General features: G+C 40.0%; 5 protein-coding genes across 7 annotated transcripts; 1 reads left to right on the top strand and 4 right to left on the bottom strand.

Annotated features, from left to right (window-relative positions):
- Positions 1-175: 175 nt before the first annotated feature.
- Positions 176-1,322, bottom strand: LOC106424681 (sister chromatid cohesion protein SCC2-like). The gene is made up of 3 exons (XM_013865437.3): positions 900-1,322; positions 535-645; positions 176-419 (listed from the first exon to the last, which is right to left on the bottom strand). Exons 1-3 carry the CDS (start codon positions 1,169-1,171, stop codon positions 287-289), a joined length of 516 nt encoding a protein of 171 aa, XP_013720891.1. The 5' UTR covers positions 1,172-1,322; the 3' UTR covers positions 176-286.
- Positions 1,323-3,438: 2,116 nt separating this feature from the next.
- On the bottom strand, positions 3,439-7,454 carry LOC106424765. 2 transcript variants are annotated; one of them, XM_022710276.2, is made up of 7 exons: positions 7,075-7,454; positions 6,896-6,908; positions 4,751-6,812; positions 4,609-4,657; positions 4,291-4,538; positions 4,144-4,206; positions 3,439-4,063 (listed from the first exon to the last, which is right to left on the bottom strand). In XM_022710276.2, the coding sequence occupies exons 3-7, from the start codon at positions 6,529-6,531 to the stop codon at positions 3,856-3,858; spliced, it is 2,349 nt and encodes a 782-aa protein (XP_022565997.1). In that variant the 5' UTR covers positions 6,532-6,812; positions 6,896-6,908; positions 7,075-7,454; the 3' UTR covers positions 3,439-3,855. The 2 variants fall into 2 exon arrangements, with proteins under 2 accessions (XP_022565997.1, XP_013720963.1); XM_013865509.3 differs by lacking the exon at positions 6,896-6,908.
- A 473-nt stretch (positions 7,455-7,927) lies between these two features.
- Positions 7,928-11,104, bottom strand: LOC106424646 (ribosome biogenesis protein WDR12 homolog). Its single transcript, XM_013865407.3, has 14 exons — positions 10,845-11,104; positions 10,675-10,763; positions 10,466-10,572; positions 10,071-10,106; positions 9,878-9,963; positions 9,689-9,747; positions 9,505-9,615; positions 9,290-9,412; positions 9,009-9,152; positions 8,769-8,877; positions 8,524-8,660; positions 8,413-8,448; positions 8,229-8,322; positions 7,928-8,129 (listed from the first exon to the last, which is right to left on the bottom strand). Exons 1-13 carry the CDS (start codon positions 10,999-11,001, stop codon positions 8,230-8,232), a joined length of 1,287 nt encoding a protein of 428 aa, XP_013720861.1. The 5' UTR covers positions 11,002-11,104; the 3' UTR covers positions 7,928-8,129; position 8,229.
- A 229-nt stretch (positions 11,105-11,333) lies between these two features.
- On the top strand, positions 11,334-13,684 carry LOC106424740 (transcription initiation factor TFIID subunit 8-like). 2 transcript variants are annotated; one of them, XM_013865487.3, is made up of 3 exons: positions 11,334-11,611; positions 11,791-13,038; positions 13,449-13,684. In XM_013865487.3, the coding sequence occupies exon 2, from the start codon at positions 11,920-11,922 to the stop codon at positions 13,036-13,038; it is 1,119 nt and encodes a 372-aa protein (XP_013720941.1). In that variant the 5' UTR covers positions 11,334-11,611; positions 11,791-11,919; the 3' UTR covers positions 13,449-13,684. The 2 variants fall into 2 exon arrangements, with proteins under 2 accessions (XP_013720941.1, XP_013720940.1); XM_013865486.3 differs by lacking the exon at positions 13,449-13,684 and having other exon boundaries at positions 11,791-13,156.
- Positions 13,265-17,187, bottom strand: LOC106424673 (protein LONGIFOLIA 1-like). The gene is made up of 5 exons (XM_013865428.3): positions 16,536-17,187; positions 16,212-16,267; positions 14,540-16,126; positions 14,309-14,450; positions 13,265-14,220 (listed from the first exon to the last, which is right to left on the bottom strand). Exons 1-5 carry the CDS (start codon positions 16,690-16,692, stop codon positions 13,454-13,456), a joined length of 2,709 nt encoding a protein of 902 aa, XP_013720882.1. The 5' UTR covers positions 16,693-17,187; the 3' UTR covers positions 13,265-13,453.
- Between the last annotated feature and the right edge of the window lie 1,342 nt (positions 17,188-18,529).

Below are 18,529 nucleotides of genomic sequence, written 5' to 3'. Positions count from 1 at the left end.
ACATAAGGAAGCACTTGCACGTCTCCCTCTCCACGGCTCAGTTCTTCTACCTGGCAGAATAAAGGATGTTAGATTTTGGTATTTGACCAACCCAGCAATGCACAGACAAGAAGCATCAATGTGGACCTGTAATATATTTTCCAGTAAGCACTTGCACATCATCTCGCAGCGCCGGTATGCAAGAGCAACTGGGTTGATACCAGCAGCTTTAGTTGCTTGAGGGAAAAAATCAAGGGCCAGGTACGCTTAATAATTGTTACAAGAAGCTGGTGATTCGGGGTCCTCCTTAACAACCCCACCATTTGCTTAGTTTTCGTTTCCACTTCCACTGGAATGGAGCTAGCATCACTAGCAAACTGAGTATGATGCCCTGGAGGTTCCTCAAACCAGAATTCATAGAAAGTTTTGCACACAAGATCCTGCGAATGAATTTTTTTGTAGTATAAATCTCGTAAGGCCAAGAAAGATTAAATAGCAATGCATATCGAAATACAAAGATTACCTGTATACTAGACTCATCATCACAAAGATTACCTGTATACTAGAAATACAAATGCTCCAGGATTGCATCGTAGAACTTGGTCATATAACTGCAAAGGCTCCGCAGAATTACAGTTTAGCGCTCTAGCCTCGTTTCTAAGATCCCTGCAAAGATTAAATCAGAAAGCAATAAGTTGATGCCCTCTACAAGCTACGCTACGCTACTGCAGAAATAAACACAATCTGAATCTCAGAAAACACTCAAATTCAAGGTTAGCCGTGAATTTAACCAGCACATAACCAATTTGAGAGATAGTCGACTTACAAAATTAGCAACGAAACAGATTCTTCATAAACAATATTCTCTGATTTCAATTCTAGAGAGTGTGAAGGGAGAAGAACGAGTCAGATTCACTTACAGATAAGAAACGTCAGTTTCTTCAAGCATGTTCGCGATTCTCCTAGACTGCGAGAGAATCTCGCTGCGATTCAACGACCTGTTGTCGCTAATACCTTCGCCAGCCTCATCGAACAGCTTGAACTCTCCAGGCTGAGTCGAGCCGCAGAATATGGGTAGCGAGGGGAGCGGCAAGTGAGAAGCAACATCCGACTGCACTGTATTGGCCAAGCCGATCCCGAACTGAGTCAAATTTGAACTTGAATCCCATCCGGAACTGCTTGGATTGCTCATCGAAGTCGCGGATTCAAAAATTAGCGTTTCCAGAAATCAGATTTCGAAGAATTTGGAAGATTTTGGAGGAAGTTTGTGAGTCATGGAGAGAGAGTTGAGCCCTCGATTGAGAAATTAGGGGAGAATTGTGATGCAATTGGCGGGGAAAGTAAGAAGACAGCTTCTCCTGTAATTTTTACCCTGTTAAACTACCGATATACCCCCACGATCTTTATTGATCGGCAGTTACCACTCGGTAAGTAGGCAGGGATAGTTTCGGTAGTTACTTCTATGAAAAGATATTATACTCTTCATTTAATATTTAAAATATAATTAATTCTAATTACTTTCAAAATTTTGTTATTATTTTGGACCCTAAAATACACCAATATTATTTTTGATGGTTTTTTATTTATATAACAACACATGTGGAAGTTATTTTTTTTGTCATCCGTATTATTAAATGGTACAAAGTCCATGAAAACATACTTGAGATAAATTTCACAAAAAAGACCAAAATATAAATGGGTCAAACTAAATCATAAGCCTATTACCGTCGTTGAAGAAAGGACACCGCTCACCACGTAGACGATCGTCATGTGATCAATGAAAACATGTCAAAGCCAGAGTTCACCATCTTTCTCCGGAAGGAACCAGTCAAGAGACGCGGCAGAGCTCCGTCCATCGGAGCAAAAGAACCAGTGGAGAATCCGCTCAAACAAAACAGCCTTCACAAGAGATTTAATCGAGAAATCTATTCTGGCGGATCTACGCACAAAAAACGACAATTGTCTGCAATCGATCTGAAGAACTCTGTATTCCAGCATGCTCGAACAGACATCTTTGAAGATTTTAATAAGCATGAAGAAGCGACGGTCTTTGAAAGGAAAGGAAAATTTATGGAGGCTCAGATCAAGAGTCAGTTGGAGTAGAAAAGAATGGAGGCGTAGATCAAACGAAACCAGGATAAATCCAAAATAAGCCGGCGAATAACAATGTTATAGGAGCCATTGCCTCCTAGAGTTTAAAGCCGGCGAAGTCGGTGCTAATGTAGCTACCAGAAAAAAAAAACCGGACGATCATGAGAGGAACTGATGCAACGCTGGAAGCAAAGCCGGTCGGGAACACCGAAATCGGAAGACAAAACCATCGGACTCTCTAATCTTCTCAACTTCCATTAAACCTTCTTATTTTTTTTTTTGACAATATGGTCTAAAGTTTCGAGAGAATATTCTTTCAGTAAGAGAGAAGAGAGAGTCACCATACCGTTTTTTTATGTCGAAGCTATGTAAGTTTGTGATCTATTTAAAAATTGCTAAAAATATTATATATCATCTAATCTGTGTAATTTTACTGCTGTAGAAATGGATTTACTGATTTTTTTACCGAAAAAATCACTTCACTACTTTCGGACCCAATAGAATTAAAAGCGCAACATACGGCGGCCCATGGGCTTTAGAGTGTAAAACCTAGGCCTTCCTAGAACACAATAGCTGGAAGCCTGGAGAAGTCTTGTTACAGTGAAAACAAATAACACAAGTCCTTAAACTATTCTCATATGGAGATTTTTTTAAAAACCGATAATTACGTTATTACAAAGAAATATTACAAACGATTCTACAGCCGACAATTCTACCTGTCATATGAGGATTCACGCCTGACTGTATCACCTGAACCGACTTATGGAATCCATGTTTGACGGTACTCTTTGCGCTATGCTGCAAATCTCTTGTAAGTTTTTTTTCTTTTAATTCGCATAATTCCGTATTCTCCGAGAATTGAAACCCAGACTTCTTGGTGTAAAAGTATTAACGAACTCTTGATCAAAACAGTGGACCAAAAGGATTCCACATTCTCATATGCAGATTATATATTGCTTTGCCGACGTCAATATTTATATGTCATATTCTGACCTACTGATCATTGGTCGGTCACAAGAATCTGTAACTTTTGTAGCCATACAGTCACTTTCCAACAAACTCAAGTCAACATCTTATACTGACATTCAAGATATTTTTTTTAGTCACTACTACTAATAAGGATCTAAGCTCACGTGTCACTTTAACTTTCAAGCAACAAGCTCCCAAAAGTTTGGAAGAATCCGACAAAATCTCCACAGATATATTATATTCTCTCCTCATATTATCACAAGTCATAACTTCACCTTTTTGTAAAGATATATAATAACATTTAACATAAAGTGAGATTCTAAGTAATAAATGCCTCCAGATTCATATCTTGGTCCGTAATTCGACTAAGGAGCACAAAACAGTTTCCTATCCTTAAAGAGTTGTAAAAAATAAAAATATATAAAGGGCAATGCCATTATCCATGTATTGTGGACTGATAAGATTCTAACATCCAAACTAAGTTAATAGCTTTAAACTAAGCAAAAACAAAATAACAACAACAACAGACATATCTGTAAAACCAAACAGGATCTCATCCTATTCTTACTGCAGAGACCTGATACTTTTGATACTATCCCAGGGTTTTCTTGATCTCTTTAACCCAAAACACACAATACAACAAATATTTACTTCCACTGGAAAAGAAACAGCAGCAGGAGTATAGCTTAGCTGTTGTGTTATCCGAGGATGGTTGTTTTTTCAATACCTTCTTGTATTCCCAGGAGAATAGCAAAGAATAGTACCAAAACATATAAGATACTATATATAGCAAAGACTAGTTTCCAAAAGGCAGATTCATAATGAAATGCATTGTACTCCCTCTGGTATGCTCCGAGGCATCGGTCCAACCGCAACGTATCTCTGTGGCATCGGTTTTAGAAGAGTGGCTTGTCCGGAGACTGGTCCCTTGCTGTGAAACCTTGCAAAACGGTTGATAACAGAGAATCTTTCCAAGTCCTCTATGTCGAATTTTAATTCTGCCATTGACTGTGTCTTCTCCAGTCTGCACCAAAAAAAATAAGTAAAAGGTTTTTATAGAGTGTTATGAGAAAAACAAGCAGCTGCTAAAAGTAGTGTTCATACCTTTCAAAGCTTTCCTTGAGTTTATTTGCTTTCTCTGTTAAACTCTCAATCTTTTTTGGTATCCTATTAAGATATTCCGAGTTAAAGAGTTTCTCAATAAGGAAACTAGTACATAATGTGGCTTGAGTTTTTCAGTATGATACTTACTTGTCAATCTCATATGATGATGGTGGCAAACCATTCTCTCTCTTGTGGGTAAGGCTGCAAGCATCAGCAAGAGTTGCTCTAGCAATGAAGAAGCACAAAACATCACAGCTTGACGATGCTTTTGAAAATAAGCGGAGTGAGGGTGGAGGATCAAGTAGCTGCTGCATAAGCTGTGATGTTACAACAAGTCTTCTCTTTGAACGGTGCAGTGGCGGTGCAAACTCGAAGGTATGAGTATCATACTCGGCCTACAATGGAATTAGAACATTTAAAATCATATTTCAATCACATTAAACCATACTCTTTGAAGTAATATACCTTCTCAGCTAAGAAGTTAGCAACTCTGGCCCATTCTTGTTCTGCCTCACTGCAGAAAGAACATATTTTTTTAAGTTAATCGAATGAGAATAAAAGAGAGAGGGTAAACGTCAAAACATCCGAAAAGAGTAAGGGAAAAGACCTGATTGTGTGATCCCTTTGGGATGCATTAGAGACTTCTTCATGCCAAGGCAGCTTCTTTGTTCTCATAAGTTTGCGTTTCTTTGGTGCGATTATCTCTGCATGTTTGTGCATTGTGTCTAAAGGCTTAGAATGCTGAGGCAACTTCTCGGGAATCACTTGAGACTCATGTGCAGGTTGCATCTGATCATTTCGAGAGGCTCCACCAGGGAACGCAAATGACTTAAGCTGTGACATTGAGCTCATTCCACTATCCATTGGCAGTTTATTAAAATCAGCTGCTCCCAGCCCTTGAGGCAAACCAATCCTCTGTTGCAGATTATATCCTGTGGACGACATCTGTTGGGACTTTTGCCACGTTGTGACATCACTTCTCAATATCTCAGCGGGAACTTTGACTGGTTCTTGATCCAAAAGATGCTGGCGACTTGGTAAGTCCATCCACACATTAAACTGCTGATTGGTACCTCGTTGGGGAGATCTAGTCTGACTAGTGGTGTGGCCTCCAAGGCCTGGAAGTGTTGCATTGTCAGGTAAAGACGCTACAAATGGATTAGTCGTCTGCATTTGGGATACAGACACGGTGGACAGATCATTCTGTTGTATGAACTGCGGGAACATCCCCGCTTGCCCGAGCTGACGAGGCACAAGTGAAGAAGACATACCGGCTAAGTGACTTGCAGCTGTACTGGAGCGATGGATGCCTGTCTGAGACTGTAGCTGATCAAACATCCCCAAGGACTGCATATACATATTACCTTTAGATATCTTCGGTTGAGGATTACAATCCACCCAGTGACCAGTCACATTCGAGGACCTCTGAGTGGAAACAGGAGTAGTACTATCATCCTGAAAGAGACCTGGCCTCATCTGATTCGAAGGCACCTGAAACCCAGGGAAGCTAGGCTGTTGCTTATCACTGTCTGCTATGAAGTTGGATATGTCATTAATGTCGGCAGACATTTCCATGTTCTGATACGTTAAGCCGCTGAACTCCTCGGGAAGACCAGTCTCGCTGCTAGAAGCTTCAGCAACAGCGGTCTGCATAAGCGCGCTCCAGCTCCCACTCTGCATAGATGATGGGAAAGGACTGGAGAAACTCACACTGTCACCAAACACTCCGGAAGCAATCTCGGAGATGCTACTACTGTCTTCCATACTGAACAGAATCTTCTCTTCTAGTGGGTCAAGACCTTGAGACAGCTTCGTGGTATCCTTCTGCTGAAACGAAGACCAGCTTGCTTGTTCCTCCTGCCTCCCACTAGAATCTTTTGGAGAGCTGTCAAATTGTTGAGAAAGGAGATTGACTGAACCTGTCCCTTGAACTCCAAGATTTGACATAAATGTTCCCTGCTGGAGAGGTAACTGTGGTGGAGATGGATCATATTGACTTTTAAAGAAAGGGTTGCTAAATGCTATGCTGCCAGGTTCCTGATACATCGCTTGAATCGGAGGCTGTTGACTCATATTACCTCTTGCATTACCAACCGGAGCACCGTAGAGAGAAACATCAGGCTGCTGAGAACCAAAACCCATAGAAAACATTCCTTGTTGGCCTGGGGTTGCGCTCCTCTGTGGCCAGTTTAGATATCCTTGTGAAGAATCATTTAGAGGCATTTCATCAAGAAGAGGTGGAAACTGTCTGCTACTGTTAGCTTGCTTCTGAGCTGTAGACGAATAAGGGTTTGAAAAGTTCTGCTGCTGCATTTGAAGAGCATGTAGCTGCTTGAGCATCACCTGCTGCTGCAACAGCTGCATCTCATCGTAACCAGACTGCTTCATAAGGCTATGTTGTGGAAGTAGTTGCTAATTTCTCTTGAAGCGTTGTTTGGAAACATAAATCACACCACTGGATTCTTCAGTTAATGTCAGACCTTTACGAATTTGAATCTTGAAAACGAGCTTTATAGTCTTTAGTTGGTTAAACAAACTAAGCTTTCACATAAACAACACATGTTGAATTTGATGTTCAGAAAACTTTCACATGCATTAAACTTGTAACATCATCATCATCATCATCAGCTTATCCTTCTCTCCCAAAGACCAGTAGATCCATCAACCATCTGTAACACCAAACAGTATTCAAGAGATGTCATCCCTCAGTAATGCAATGCAAAACTTTAATTGCTAAACAGATCCTTCTAACCTTGTGGGCAAATCTACATAAAATTGGGGAAGAACACAGAATCAAAAGCTTAAAGTAGTAATTTTTCAGAAAAGAAACAAGTAGATTTTCAAGACCTTAGAGCTCCAAAGGATGACCCAGAATCAATCAAACTACAGTTAATTATAGAACAGAAAATTCAAGAGAAACTCAGAATTTACCAGATGGAAGCAAATAAAAACCGTGATCTGAGGACAATAGAAGCTCAGAATCGTCTAGGGTTCTTCTTCTTCACTGGAACCACAAACCCACGGCTCAATTTGCCACCAAAATAATAAAATATATATTAAGAAAAAGAATTTGTTTTTTATTTCTTTCCCTCTTCTTTTCCAAGCTTCTCTTCTTCTCTCCTTGAACTGAAATTCACGAAAAGAAAATTATTTCCCAGACAATTATTTCCTTTTTTTTCTCTGAACAGTAGACTCAGAAAATTTCTGATTCTTTTAGAAATGTTAAATCTTCGGACAAGAAGCCGAAGAAGGCCAGAGGACAGATACTGCTGCAAGAAAAATAAATACAGTAAAAAGAAATAAAGAGAGAGAAACTAATTTTTCTGAAAAATACAAAAGTTAATAAATTCATGACAAGGAAACGAACCTCAGGCTCGGAGTTTGGTTCAGTAACAAAGGCGGTAATAGCGTGTACATCGTGTATTAGATGGTGGATGCGCTTTGTTAAGCTGTTTAGATTTAACGGTCAAGATGATGTTGAGATTAAAGATCGGACGATGTAGATTTATTAGAGAAAGTTGACCTAGATAACTACGAATCGTTTGCTTCAGAGATAGGCTGATTAAAAAAGTAGGTGGGAATTAGCTATGTGAAAAATCCCACGCGCTTTAAACAAAGCGTGACTTTAGTTTCTCCTCACCACTGTGTAACGCTTTTGTTTAGTTAGTTGATTGATAAATTAATATCCGTCTGATCTTCTCTTAATGGTCCAGTATCCTTTTAGTTTATGCGATTTATAGCACAACAAACTGGTGGTATTCACTATTCAGTATGGTAGTGAAAATAAGCAAATACATTTTTTTAATAAATCGGTATTAAAAACAAAAACAACATTCATTCCCACCAAAAATATGAAAAAGAGTATGCAAAACCATCAGTAAGCTTTCTCTAGCAGAACTTACAACAATCTCATTCCATGATCGGGAACTTTTGATGAACCAGGTCAGGAACAGAGAATCTTTGGTGTTTTCTGAGTACCACATATTCTAAGACAAGAAATGATATTTCAGACTTTTTAAGAAACTGCGTTTAGTTATGTCCACATTTCATATGTAAGAAGTGGACGAATGATTTCAGATTCAGACCTTAAGAAATTGAGATTCCGGAAGAGATTCGAAGGTTAGAGTCTGCTCCTCCGCTCACTACGCTGTCTCCTTTCCACCAGTCAGCACATAAAACCTTCAAAGCCAATATTTTAGCACTGTTTGAGTAACAAAAGAACCAAAAAGAAGAGTAGAAGATAAAAGATAAGTTTGTGTGTTAATTTACCTTATCCTTGTGAGTGTCGATCACTGACAAAGGCCACTGCAAATGAAAATGGATGAAGAATATCAGTTTCAAACCAAGGAAACAACGGAAAGAGTGTGTGTGTGTGCTTACAGCGGTTCTGAGATCCCAGAGCATGATTTTGCCATCATATGAAGCTGAGAGCAAGTGAAACCAAGAGCTTTTGTGCCATTTACAGGCGGAAATCCATGATGCGTGTGAAGCAAATTGAAACACTGGAGCAGATGTTCCTACAGATTGTATGAAGAGAGTTTATCAACCAGACTACCAGAGTAATAAACTCGGTATATGGTTCATATATTTTTGACTATGTGTGTGTGTTCATATAGATCTCTCACCAGGCTTACGAGGATCCCATACTCTAAGTATTGGATCTGACCCACCAGCAGCTACAAGCGCAGAGCCTTCACCTCCAACATCTACCGTGTTGAGAGCTTTTCCACAGAACTACATTTTGACAGAAACAAACTCCCTCTAAGCTTCGATGGAAACAACTTATACGCACTTAATTCTAAGCAGGAACGGGTCTGGTGTGTGCCTGAATTCACGAGAATGCAAAGGAGTATGAGAAAGCATACCAAGTTCAAAGATTCTTTCCCTGTGGGAACATCCCATCTCCTTACAGAATGGTCCCATGAACAGGAATAAATCACATCATGCTCCGGCCAAACAACTGATGAGACACACTGTGTGTGTCCAACAAATGTACTCTCCGCTTCTCCCTGTAAGAAATTCAACGTCGAAATTGAAAGTAGTTACTTCAACTGAGAACACACCACTGTTGGAGAGTAGACCTGTCTCTTCCTCATATTCTGAAGAGCAAACAATGCGTTTCAAAAGAGGAGTTTATTGAGGGTACCTCTAACTGAGTTTCCTCGGCCTGATTATTCCCTTTTCTTCTCTTCCCTGCTACTGACAACTCTGAAGTAGCCTCATCTGTGTCCCATAAATTGATCGTGCAATCCCATGAACCCGAGCAAATCTGAAATACATTATACAGCAGGTGAGCACGATGAAAATACAAAGTAGTTTCATTAGCGATACACAAGTTAAGCGTATGAGGAAACGGTAAACCTTGCTCCCGTATTTCTGAGCTGCAACACTTGCCACCGACGCCTTGTGCCCACGTAATATTTTGTAAGCCCCAACTCTTGTAGTAGGGTCACCAGATTCAGCTGTATCAACCTTCATACACAAAAAGATGACTTTAGTTAACCAGAACATTTACCTTTGCTTGTATATTAGCACCCGTGTTTACCTTAAACAATCTCAATGTTCGATCTTTAGCGGCAGTTGCTACAGTAACATTTTCTGCACCTGGATGGACAAATGAACAAGAAAATGTAAGGAAGGGATAGATGAGCGAAAAAGGTGAAAACCTTCTTTGTTAATACTATTTGCTAGTGAATAAAAGGCAAAGTATAGATTTATCGTGCTACGATCATACCTTCGGAGTTAACAAAGGCAATAGAAGAGATTGCCCCAGAGTGGCCTTCTAAAATGTGTGTACACGACTCAGGAGAGCTCCATATCCTAATCAGAAGAAATAACTTAGATCCTTGCAAATGTTGACAGCAATACAAAGAGATAGAAGATAGGCCGATGCATACATGATATAAATAAATTATTCAAATGATTACCTTCCTAACCCATCATAGCAGCCGGTCAAAATGAATCTGAAAATGAAAAAAACGAGATCAGGACAACCACTTACAGAACGTTTACAATCAAGAACATATAAATACATCCTTTAAGACAATAACAATCACTGGATGGCCCTGATTTGTTTAGTTTTAAGCAAAATCTACATAAGTAACAGGTGTTAATATATCACAAAAACAATGATACGGCAGTCGTGTACATTAACCCTTTACACAGTTCTATACTTCTATGATTCTCTATACGGCATCAACCAACAGTTCGTAAGTGGTAACGCAAAAAATAGAATAAGATTTTGTAAAAGGAGAAATATCGTAAACTTATATGACCAGTATACATATTACAGTAATCTAGAAGACGTAGAACAAGAAATTACCTGGACGAAGAACCATCAACAGCACTGACCCAGTCATCATGCAATGAAGGTTTCTCCTCCTTCCGTGGCGCCACAGCCCTTATGTATTCTATTTCAAGAGTTCGTTCCTACAAGATTCCACAAGTTTAACTAAGTACATTTTTTTCCTAGAAGATAAAGATTACCTACACCAAGTTGCTGTCTTTAGTGGCTGTTTAGGAAAACATTACCGCTGAGATTCCCTTGGCGAGAAGAAACTGTTCAAGTGACATTCGAATAAGCTCCCCATCGATCAAAAAGTCAAATGCCTCATGTTTCTCTGTTCATCCAAAGATAATCCCCACAATTATATGCATGAAATCCCTAACAATCAACAAGGTAAAGAGATATAGAAGTCTACCGAGAGTGAGAAGAGAGTTGACGATGGAGGAGAGACCGAGACGAGTGACATTGGAAGGGATAACCACGGAGCTGGACGGAACTTGGAACGGTGAGTCAAGCTTCGTCACGAACTTCACGTGGATTACTTTAGACGCGTCTTCTCCTCCGCCGTCCATTATCGCCTCTAACTTCTCCAACCGGCGGTTACAGAGAGATAAATTAGGGTTCTAGCTCGAGGAGAATAGATTCTGAATAAATAAAAAACACATCAGCAGGGTTTAAGGAAATAATTACGTAACTAACCTCTCTTGGGCTCAGTTCGAAATATTAATTTTGGGCCCACAGTATTAATATCTTTAAATTGGGCCCTTATCAGGCCTCTGAGTTTTCAATAATCATGGGAATACAGTTCGAGCTTGGGGTGTGTATGAATTATTACATGATTACACGTGTCATTATATAATAGCTTTGTGACGGGATCTATATCTGCTCGGTCGTGAAGTTATCATCGCCTCTTTCCTTTAGTGACCTGCTTCCGCTTATAAAAGCTACGACGAAATTCTCACACTCTCACTACTCTCTCTCTGGATCGAAGGGTTTAAGCTGATTCTGTGCCCTAAAATTTGGCGCCTTTCCACTTCGATTGGGTTTCTTCTTACCTCCTTAAGCCACAAAGTCAATTCAATTTCGCTCAATTCACTAGAGTTTCGAGTTGGCTCTGCTACTTCTTACTCGTTGATTCTGCTCCTTCTAGGGATTTCAACAATGGGGAAAGCTTCTTCTCCGGTAAGCATTTCAATTCTGTTTCTAATTGGCGCGCTCTTATCTCGTGAATTCGATTCTAGGGTTTTGCTGGGGACAAGTATCAATTGGTTCTCTTTGGGAAAGAATCGATCTTTATTAAACACATGTATTAGGCAAACGTGTTCTTATAATAACTCAAATTTTGATTTATGATGTTTAAGGTACCTATAGGAGAATGAATTAAAAACGAATTTTGATTCCAAAGGAATGCGCTTTTCGTTGAGTTTGATTCAAGAGAATGATTCTACTACATGTTACGCATTGCAAAGCTGTAATAAAGGTTGTTGAATATGACCTATGGAGACGGGGAGGGCGGAAGTCAACGGAGAGATTCACAACGCGGCAATGACTTTGCCTATGCACTCGCTAGAATGGCCGTGGCGCAGATATGCGAGGGGGTCGAGATCAGCACTCTCCAGGAATCGCATTCACGGGAAGGTGCGAGGTTCAGCTCTTTTCAGGAGTCTGCGCTCGAGAGACTGACCGATGTAGTGGTCCAGTACGTTCAAAGCGTTGGGAAGACGACGCAGTTCTATGCTAATATGGCTGGGAGAGTGGAAGGTAATGCTTTGGATGTTGTTCAGGCGCTGGAGGATTTGGGATCTGGATTGGGTTTCAACGGTGCTCATGATGTTGAGCATTGTCTTGGTGACTCCGGTGTGGTTAAGGATATTATTCGTTACACAGGGGAAGCTGAGGAAGTGCCTTTTGTTTATTCTCTTCCTCGGTTCCCTTTTAACAAAGGGAAGAGACGAGCTCCTAGCTTCTCTGAGATTGGAGCAGAGATGGCGGATGAGCATATTCCAGTTTGGCTTCCTGCTTTTCCTGAAACCAAGATGTCTAAGGAGGTCGAAGAGACTAATGTTGAGAAAATAGAAGGGGAGGTGAAGAGCAAAGAAAATGGAGTGTCTTTGCCGAGTATGCAGCAGTCTTTGGATGTTGATAGGTTAAAAGTTCAGAAATCTATGGATCAGGAAGCTGTTCTGGAACCAGCAGAAGAACCGGAGGGTAATCCATTCCTTGCTGCACCAGTTTGGGTTAGCGAGAAGGACGTGCCACGTGTGTTTTGCCCGTCAGAGCCTACAAATGAAGAAGTTACCATTGGCCACGTTCCTGAGAAACAAACGAACAAGAGCCATCATATTCCACCCCTTGAGGCACATGCACCATCTGGCACGATCAACGAGGAGAGCAGATTTGGTGGAACGGAGGATGGACAGAGAAAAGATGGTGCAATAACAGAAAGAGCCTTGCTCCGTTTCAAGATTGGAACTCGAAAGGCCTCTATGCGTTTGACGATAAAGCAGAGCTTAGAAGATAAGGGTTGGTTTCTAGAGGATGGAGAAAAAAGGGAGAAGAAGGTGGAACGCGAAGAGAAACTTGAAACCATTGACACAGATGTAAAATAGGTATTTTGTGACTTAGAATTTGTAGACGTAATACCATTTTCTTCTTGAGTTTTGTGATAGTTTGCAATTGAATACGTGACTCGTTAGTAAAATGATAATTTTGTTTTACTGGCTCAAACTACTAGAGGAAGATGTGTGGGTCTTTAGCATCATGTTGCTGGTGAAACATTATATTCAAATGGAGATATAATATCCTCAGTTTACCGAGAATTGATTTCCTTTTAAGTGTGGCAGTGTTGATAATTAAATTTACTTAATGGATTACACATAATGTACCTTTTATCTTGAGTTGAGTTTTTACATAAACAATTAGGAAAAGATCAGAAGAAAGGGTTCAGAGAACCAACAAATCACGTGTTTTCTACACTTTAAATTTGATTATTTTAGATCCTTCTTACACTTCTACGTAGGCATATTAGCAATGGAAAAGCTGCCTGGGTTGCCCACTGAGCTTATTTCCCGGAAAAGCTGCAACCTCACTTGTCACGACTTCACTTATCAAGTCCTTGAAAATTAGCCTCTCTATGTCTAACACTAACCCCGGTGTCTCTCCTTCAATCTCCTTCCAGTTCATGCCTTGGCCTTGCAGGTCCTCCCAAATGAGGTCTTCATCATCCTCATCCAAGATACAGCTTGAGTTGTCTTGTAATCGATCAATCTCTGAACACAGAGTTTCCAGAAGTACTTCCCCTCTTGAGCTTTTGTCTGCTGTCATTAGCGGCCTGATTGGTGATGTTATGTATGGCTGCTTGGTACACCCTTCTGCTGCGAATTTGCGAGCTAAGATCTCGTTGACGGTGTCAAACACGAGCTTCCTCATGCTTCTCCCTATCAGGTTCGCCGTCTGTTGTCCGAATCCTCTGCCTCTGTGTGTCACATTGCTTGTCTTATTCTGTTCCAGGACAAAGAAAAGGCTCGGATTGATTGGTAGGTGTGCTTGGTGCAGCTGAATGCTTAGCATGTTGTAGTCGATATCCTTAAGAAGCCCTGATGCAGACAGTATCTCTGAGATGTACTTGTGGTCGCCAATTCTTATTTCTGCACCTTCTTCCGTGAAACTCTCAGTAAGTTCAGCATCAGGCTGAGTTAGACTCGTGTTACTCTCAGGCCACACAATCGATCTACATAAGTTGTTGTGCTTGTTCATCCACAGGGACTCTTCAGAACGTATATGGTCGTCGTCTGTGGCAAGAGAAATAGTTAAGGTTAGAACTTTAAGCAAATCAAATTTTGCAATCTATTTTGTTTTAATGCCAATGAAGTAACTCACCTTTAAAGACAATGGATATCTTCCTTACAGGGGATGGTGACTCATCATCGTCGAAGGGTACATCAAGAATAGAAACCGGGCTGGGCTGCTCCACCGTAATTTTCAGAGGTTTTGGCAGAGATCTCATTCCCAGTTCTGGGCTCTGCATTAGTAAACAGATGGACTCAGTGAAACTTGTATATTAGCAAATAAACTGAGAAGTGAATTTGCGTTACAGAGAAAAGTTAATACCCTTTGTTTTGGTGTGTGCTGCTCCGTTAAGTCGCATTTATATCTGCTTGTAACCTCAATGTCAAGGTTAGAGGCCGAGCTTACGTTGCTGTCAGATCTTAGACTCCTCAAGTCACTGCACTCATCGCTCAAGCGGTCTTCAGACTGCTGCACGCCGCGAGATTTTACCCCTGGTTTTCTTCTGGGGGAAGCTGATTCCGTCTGTGGCCTGATAAGTTGTTGTCTTTGGTTCTTGTTCGGTTCTGGTTTTGGAGACGTCGGTCTAGACTGCTTCTCGAAACCGAGCTTCTTTGGTTGTGCTCTTGGGCTGACACTGCTCTTCCTTGACTTGGCTATCTCGATCTTCGACTGCAACGGTCTGGTGCTAGTGTTTTTTGTTGCAGGCCTTGGGGTCACATCCATGGCGCTCTGCTTCCTCTGAGTGACCTTCTGGTTTGAAACCTTGACATTTGGTAAAGCAACACTCCGCGGCGAGGAAGAGGTGGAACTAGAGTTGCTTCTCTCTTTGAAAACTGGAGCAGAAGATGCTTTCATAACGACGATAGAGGAAGATCTGATACTCTTGGACGATGGACTTGGCTGCATAAAACTGGTTGAGCTAAGGGAACTGTTGTCATCATCTTTGCTCATTAACTGCTGCGTCTTCTCCATTGCTTCGAGTATCTGCTGTAGAGCTCTGAGATCTTTCTCGGACTTTTTGAACTCAAGCTGCGAAAGCCTCTTCTGTATCTCACCATAAACCGTCAGCGTTGCAGCAGCGTCCGCTGCTTTGACTTGGTTCCTGGCACCACCATCCACTTGCGACCATGGAGCTGTCTTCACAGGAAACTTGGCAGCAGGCATCATCTTCTTGAATGAGTCTGAGCCTCTTGATCTTTGTAGATCTGCTTCCACTCTAGGAGCTGGCCTCGGAGAGTCGCAGAAGTGGTTCTCTCTGCTCTGATCAGTAACAGGCTCGTCTGGAATGACATCAAGACCCATCAGCTTGGCAACAACACTCGACGTTGTTCTTCTGTGACCTGTCGTTACAAGGTCTTGCGCCTCTGGTGAGCAACTAGACTTTGCGCTCCTAAAGGAATTCGATCTGCTGTCTAGTGACAGCCTCGGTGTCTCTTTAAACTTGGCTCCTGTCTTTCTCGTCTCCCTCTCATCGTAAGAGAACCGAGGACTGTCTTTCAGCTTCACTACTCTCCGCCCCTCACTCCATTCATTAGAACTCCGAGATGGTGATGGTTCCTTGAGAAGAGACACGTTAGCTCTGGCTGATTTAGGTTGCTGAGACAAGGCTTCTTCATCTCTGGTTCTGGTCTCCTTATGAATGGAGCTTCTCACAAGCTCCCTTAAATCACTCGACATCACTAAACCGCCCCACCTTGGCGACCCGTTGGTTGGTTCTCTTACCGGAGTCTCACCATTACTCATTTGAACCAAACCAGATTGTTCAAATTGAGAAGTCGTGGTGCTGATATCTGCAGAGGAGAAGCTAGAGGAGCATGGTGAAGAAGAAAACGACAGCCTCGAGGAAGATTCAGAGGAGACAACCTTCTGTTTCTCCTTTGCAGCCTTCTTTTTCTTCTTACTCTTCTCCTGCAATTCCAGTAAAATTCACTTTTTAGATCCATTTTTATTCTGTGAAAAATTATCATTTCTCTGCTAGTTTACAGATTCTTACCGTTTCCTTCTTGTCCGTTGAAACGTTGGTAACACCGACATTGTCACTTGTTTTGCCTGCAAAAAAAAAAAAAAACTCCCCAGTCAAATCTAGCTTTTAACTAATACCTAGTAGTGTTAGGTAAGTATAGGTAATTTAGAGTCTATGAACATCTATAACAAGTCATGTTATAGAGCTTTGGTTGTGGTCCTGAATCTTGGATTTGAGATCTTAGTCAGAAACTAGAATACAAAAACGTCGTATGTTGAAGAAATTTCCTCTAAAACTTTTTTCTTCAGGTTTTAATGGAGAGGACTTAAAAGAGAGAAGAAAGAGAAATGTTACCTGAGGGCAGAGACTTGAGCTCATCTCCGGCGACGGAAACACGTCTCGCTGGATAATGTTGCCGGTAAAACACCTGAAAGATCCCATTCATACATCCAAACTGTTTATTCAGATTTGGATTCTCATCTGACAAGTTATACAAAAGCTTGGCCGACATCTTCTCTTCTATTTTCTTAGCTCTGGTCTCAGAAGTTTTGACTCTAAAAGACAATGGAACTTTGGGATTATCTCATATCAGTTCTTGAAAACCTTCAAGCTTATGGTTTCTCCGCTGGTTTGTGTCTCAGAGGAAGAGGAAAAAGAGACAAGAGGACAAACAAGAACCCGGTACTGAGATAAAAGGTAAAGCTACTTGTGAAGTTACGACCAGACAGGAAATTAGTTTGCTCTGTCTCTGTTCTCTTGGAGGGTTCCTTGAAGAAGAAAGAAGAGAAGGGAAAGAAAGAGGTTTTTTGTTTGAGAGAAACGGATCTGTAAAAGGCAAATGAGCTCTCTCTACGATTATATGGAGAAGCATATATAAACATATGTTATGTGATGGTATATACACATGCGTGTACACATGTATACGTGTGTATCCGTAGATTTATACATGTAAGAGAATGTAATTGAATTATTTGATATATTTTAAAAAAAATATGACAAAACCATTGAAAACTCTGCTTGGAAATAATGAGGTATCTATTTTTTATGCATCTCTGATGAAAATGATGCACATGAAAGCATAGACCAAACTAATTATTATTTTTATTTTATTTTAACAAGACATATAATTGGATAAAATTCTTTATTATTCGGTTTATCCGTTTATTCAATCGAGTATATACATACAATATTTAAAATGTATCTCTGTTTTTAGTTAATGTATCTACTCTTACTCATTTGTAAGAAAACAAATTAAATGGTACAGTTTGCTAACATAATAAATAATGATTACTGGTACAGTTACTAACATTATAAATAATAATTAGTGAACAAGGAAAGGAAATAATAAATGAAAAATAAAAGAGGTTTCCTTACACATCCATGTGGACAAAATAATGTGGGTGGGTCTCATAAGTCTTTGGTGCTCTTTTACATCTGCATGTGGAGTTTGTCAGAGACAGACATAAGAATTTTTATCTTCAAACAAATAAATATATAAACAGAAAATCCTATTAGAAAAAATAAAATAAAAGAGGAAACTAATTGCCAATAATAAAACTACAATTAATAGTTTAGGAAGAAATTGGATTGGATTGGATTGGTGCACTGGAAGAAAAGCTTGCATGGTCTTAGAATGGTGGGTCTTACAAAAGAGTGCTTCTTTTTTTGCTTTTCTTTGGGGTTCACAAAAGTATAAATAAATACTTGAAAATGAAATATACTTATTTTTGAAGACTGATCATTTTTCTGGTCAACTGAAGACTGATCATTTTGTTTCCTGGTATTTCGACAATTCTAACTATTTATTACAATAAAATATACATCTGCACTAAGTTGATTATTCTAAAATATTATTCAGTAGCTAGCTGTGTTTCACAATAACATAAATATAATTCGAGGAATTTAAGCTTTGAATTATGAGTTAGAATAATGTCTTTTTGGTTTTGTTTTATTTAGATTCTGACATATTGATTTGAGAGTTTACGTCATGCGATGTACTCGTTAAACACCTTTTTGGCGGATCACGTGCTTTTGTTCAACTATGTGCTGTTTGATCATACTTATTTATTTTTATATTAAAATGGTTTAATTTTTAATATACTTATTTATTTTTATATTAAAATGGTTTAATTTTTATTTAATCGTTTTGAAATTAAAGAAAAAAGTTTAGCTTGTGGCCTTGGAAAGTTGGAAGCAACCAAGGAATATGCTGCACATGGGCAATGAGTGAGGGTTTTGAATGAATCATCATCATCATATACACTTCTTTTAGAGCGAACCCCAGCTACATAAATTACTGTAAAATGGAATATGAAATGGAGTGATGAATAAACAAAAAACTCATTATT

The sequence above is a fragment of the Brassica napus genome, chromosome C9, assembly GCF_020379485.1.
Source record: "Brassica napus cultivar Da-Ae chromosome C9, Da-Ae, whole genome shotgun sequence".
NCBI lineage: Eukaryota > Viridiplantae > Streptophyta > Magnoliopsida > Brassicales > Brassicaceae > Brassica > Brassica napus.
This window is presented reverse-complemented; position numbering and strand designations above follow the sequence as displayed.

What these genes read in the sequence shown, in the direction of transcription:
- LOC106424681 (XM_013865437.3), bottom strand. Translation starts at nt 1,171, where the DNA reads ATGAGCAATCCAAGCAGTTCCGGATGGGATTCAAGTTCAAATTTGACT. An exon ending in GAAACTGACGTTTCTTATCT is followed by an intron (nt 646 to 899) that starts GTAAGTGAATCT and finishes TAATCTTTGCAG; the next exon opens with GGATCTTAGAAACGAGGCTA. An exon ending in TTTGTATTTCTAGTATACAG is followed by an intron (nt 420 to 534) that starts GTAATCTTTGTG and finishes ATTCATTCGCAG; the next exon opens with GATCTTGTGTGCAAAACTTT.
- LOC106424765 (XM_022710276.2), bottom strand. Translation starts at nt 6,531, where the DNA reads ATGAAGCAGTCTGGTTACGATGAGATGCAGCTGTTGCAGCAGCAGGTG. An exon ending in CAAAGGGATCACACAATCAG is followed by an intron (nt 4,658 to 4,750) that starts GTCTTTTCCCTT and finishes TTCTTTCTGCAG; the next exon opens with TGAGGCAGAACAAGAATGGG. An exon ending in CTCAAGGAAAGCTTTGAAAG is followed by an intron (nt 4,064 to 4,143) that starts GTATGAACACTA and finishes TTTTTGGTGCAG; the next exon opens with ACTGGAGAAGACACAGTCAA.
- LOC106424646 (XM_013865407.3), bottom strand. Translation starts at nt 11,001, where the DNA reads ATGGACGGCGGAGGAGAAGACGCGTCTAAAGTAATCCACGTGAAGTTC. An exon ending in CTCAGAAATACGGGAGCAAG is followed by an intron (nt 9,413 to 9,504) that starts GTTTACCGTTTC and finishes AATGTATTTCAG; the next exon opens with ATTTGCTCGGGTTCATGGGA. An exon ending in TCTGGGATCTCAGAACCGCT is followed by an intron (nt 8,449 to 8,523) that starts GTAAGCACACAC and finishes TTTCATTTGCAG; the next exon opens with TGGCCTTTGTCAGTGATCGA.
- LOC106424740 (XM_013865487.3), top strand. Translation starts at nt 11,920, where the DNA reads ATGACCTATGGAGACGGGGAGGGCGGAAGTCAACGGAGAGATTCACAA.
- LOC106424673 (XM_013865428.3), bottom strand. Translation starts at nt 16,692, where the DNA reads ATGTCGGCCAAGCTTTTGTATAACTTGTCAGATGAGAATCCAAATCTG. An exon ending in CAACGGACAAGAAGGAAACG is followed by an intron (nt 16,127 to 16,211) that starts GTAAGAATCTGT and finishes CTGGAATTGCAG; the next exon opens with GAGAAGAGTAAGAAGAAAAA. An exon ending in GATATCCATTGTCTTTAAAG is followed by an intron (nt 14,221 to 14,308) that starts GTGAGTTACTTC and finishes CTCTTGCCACAG; the next exon opens with ACGACGACCATATACGTTCT.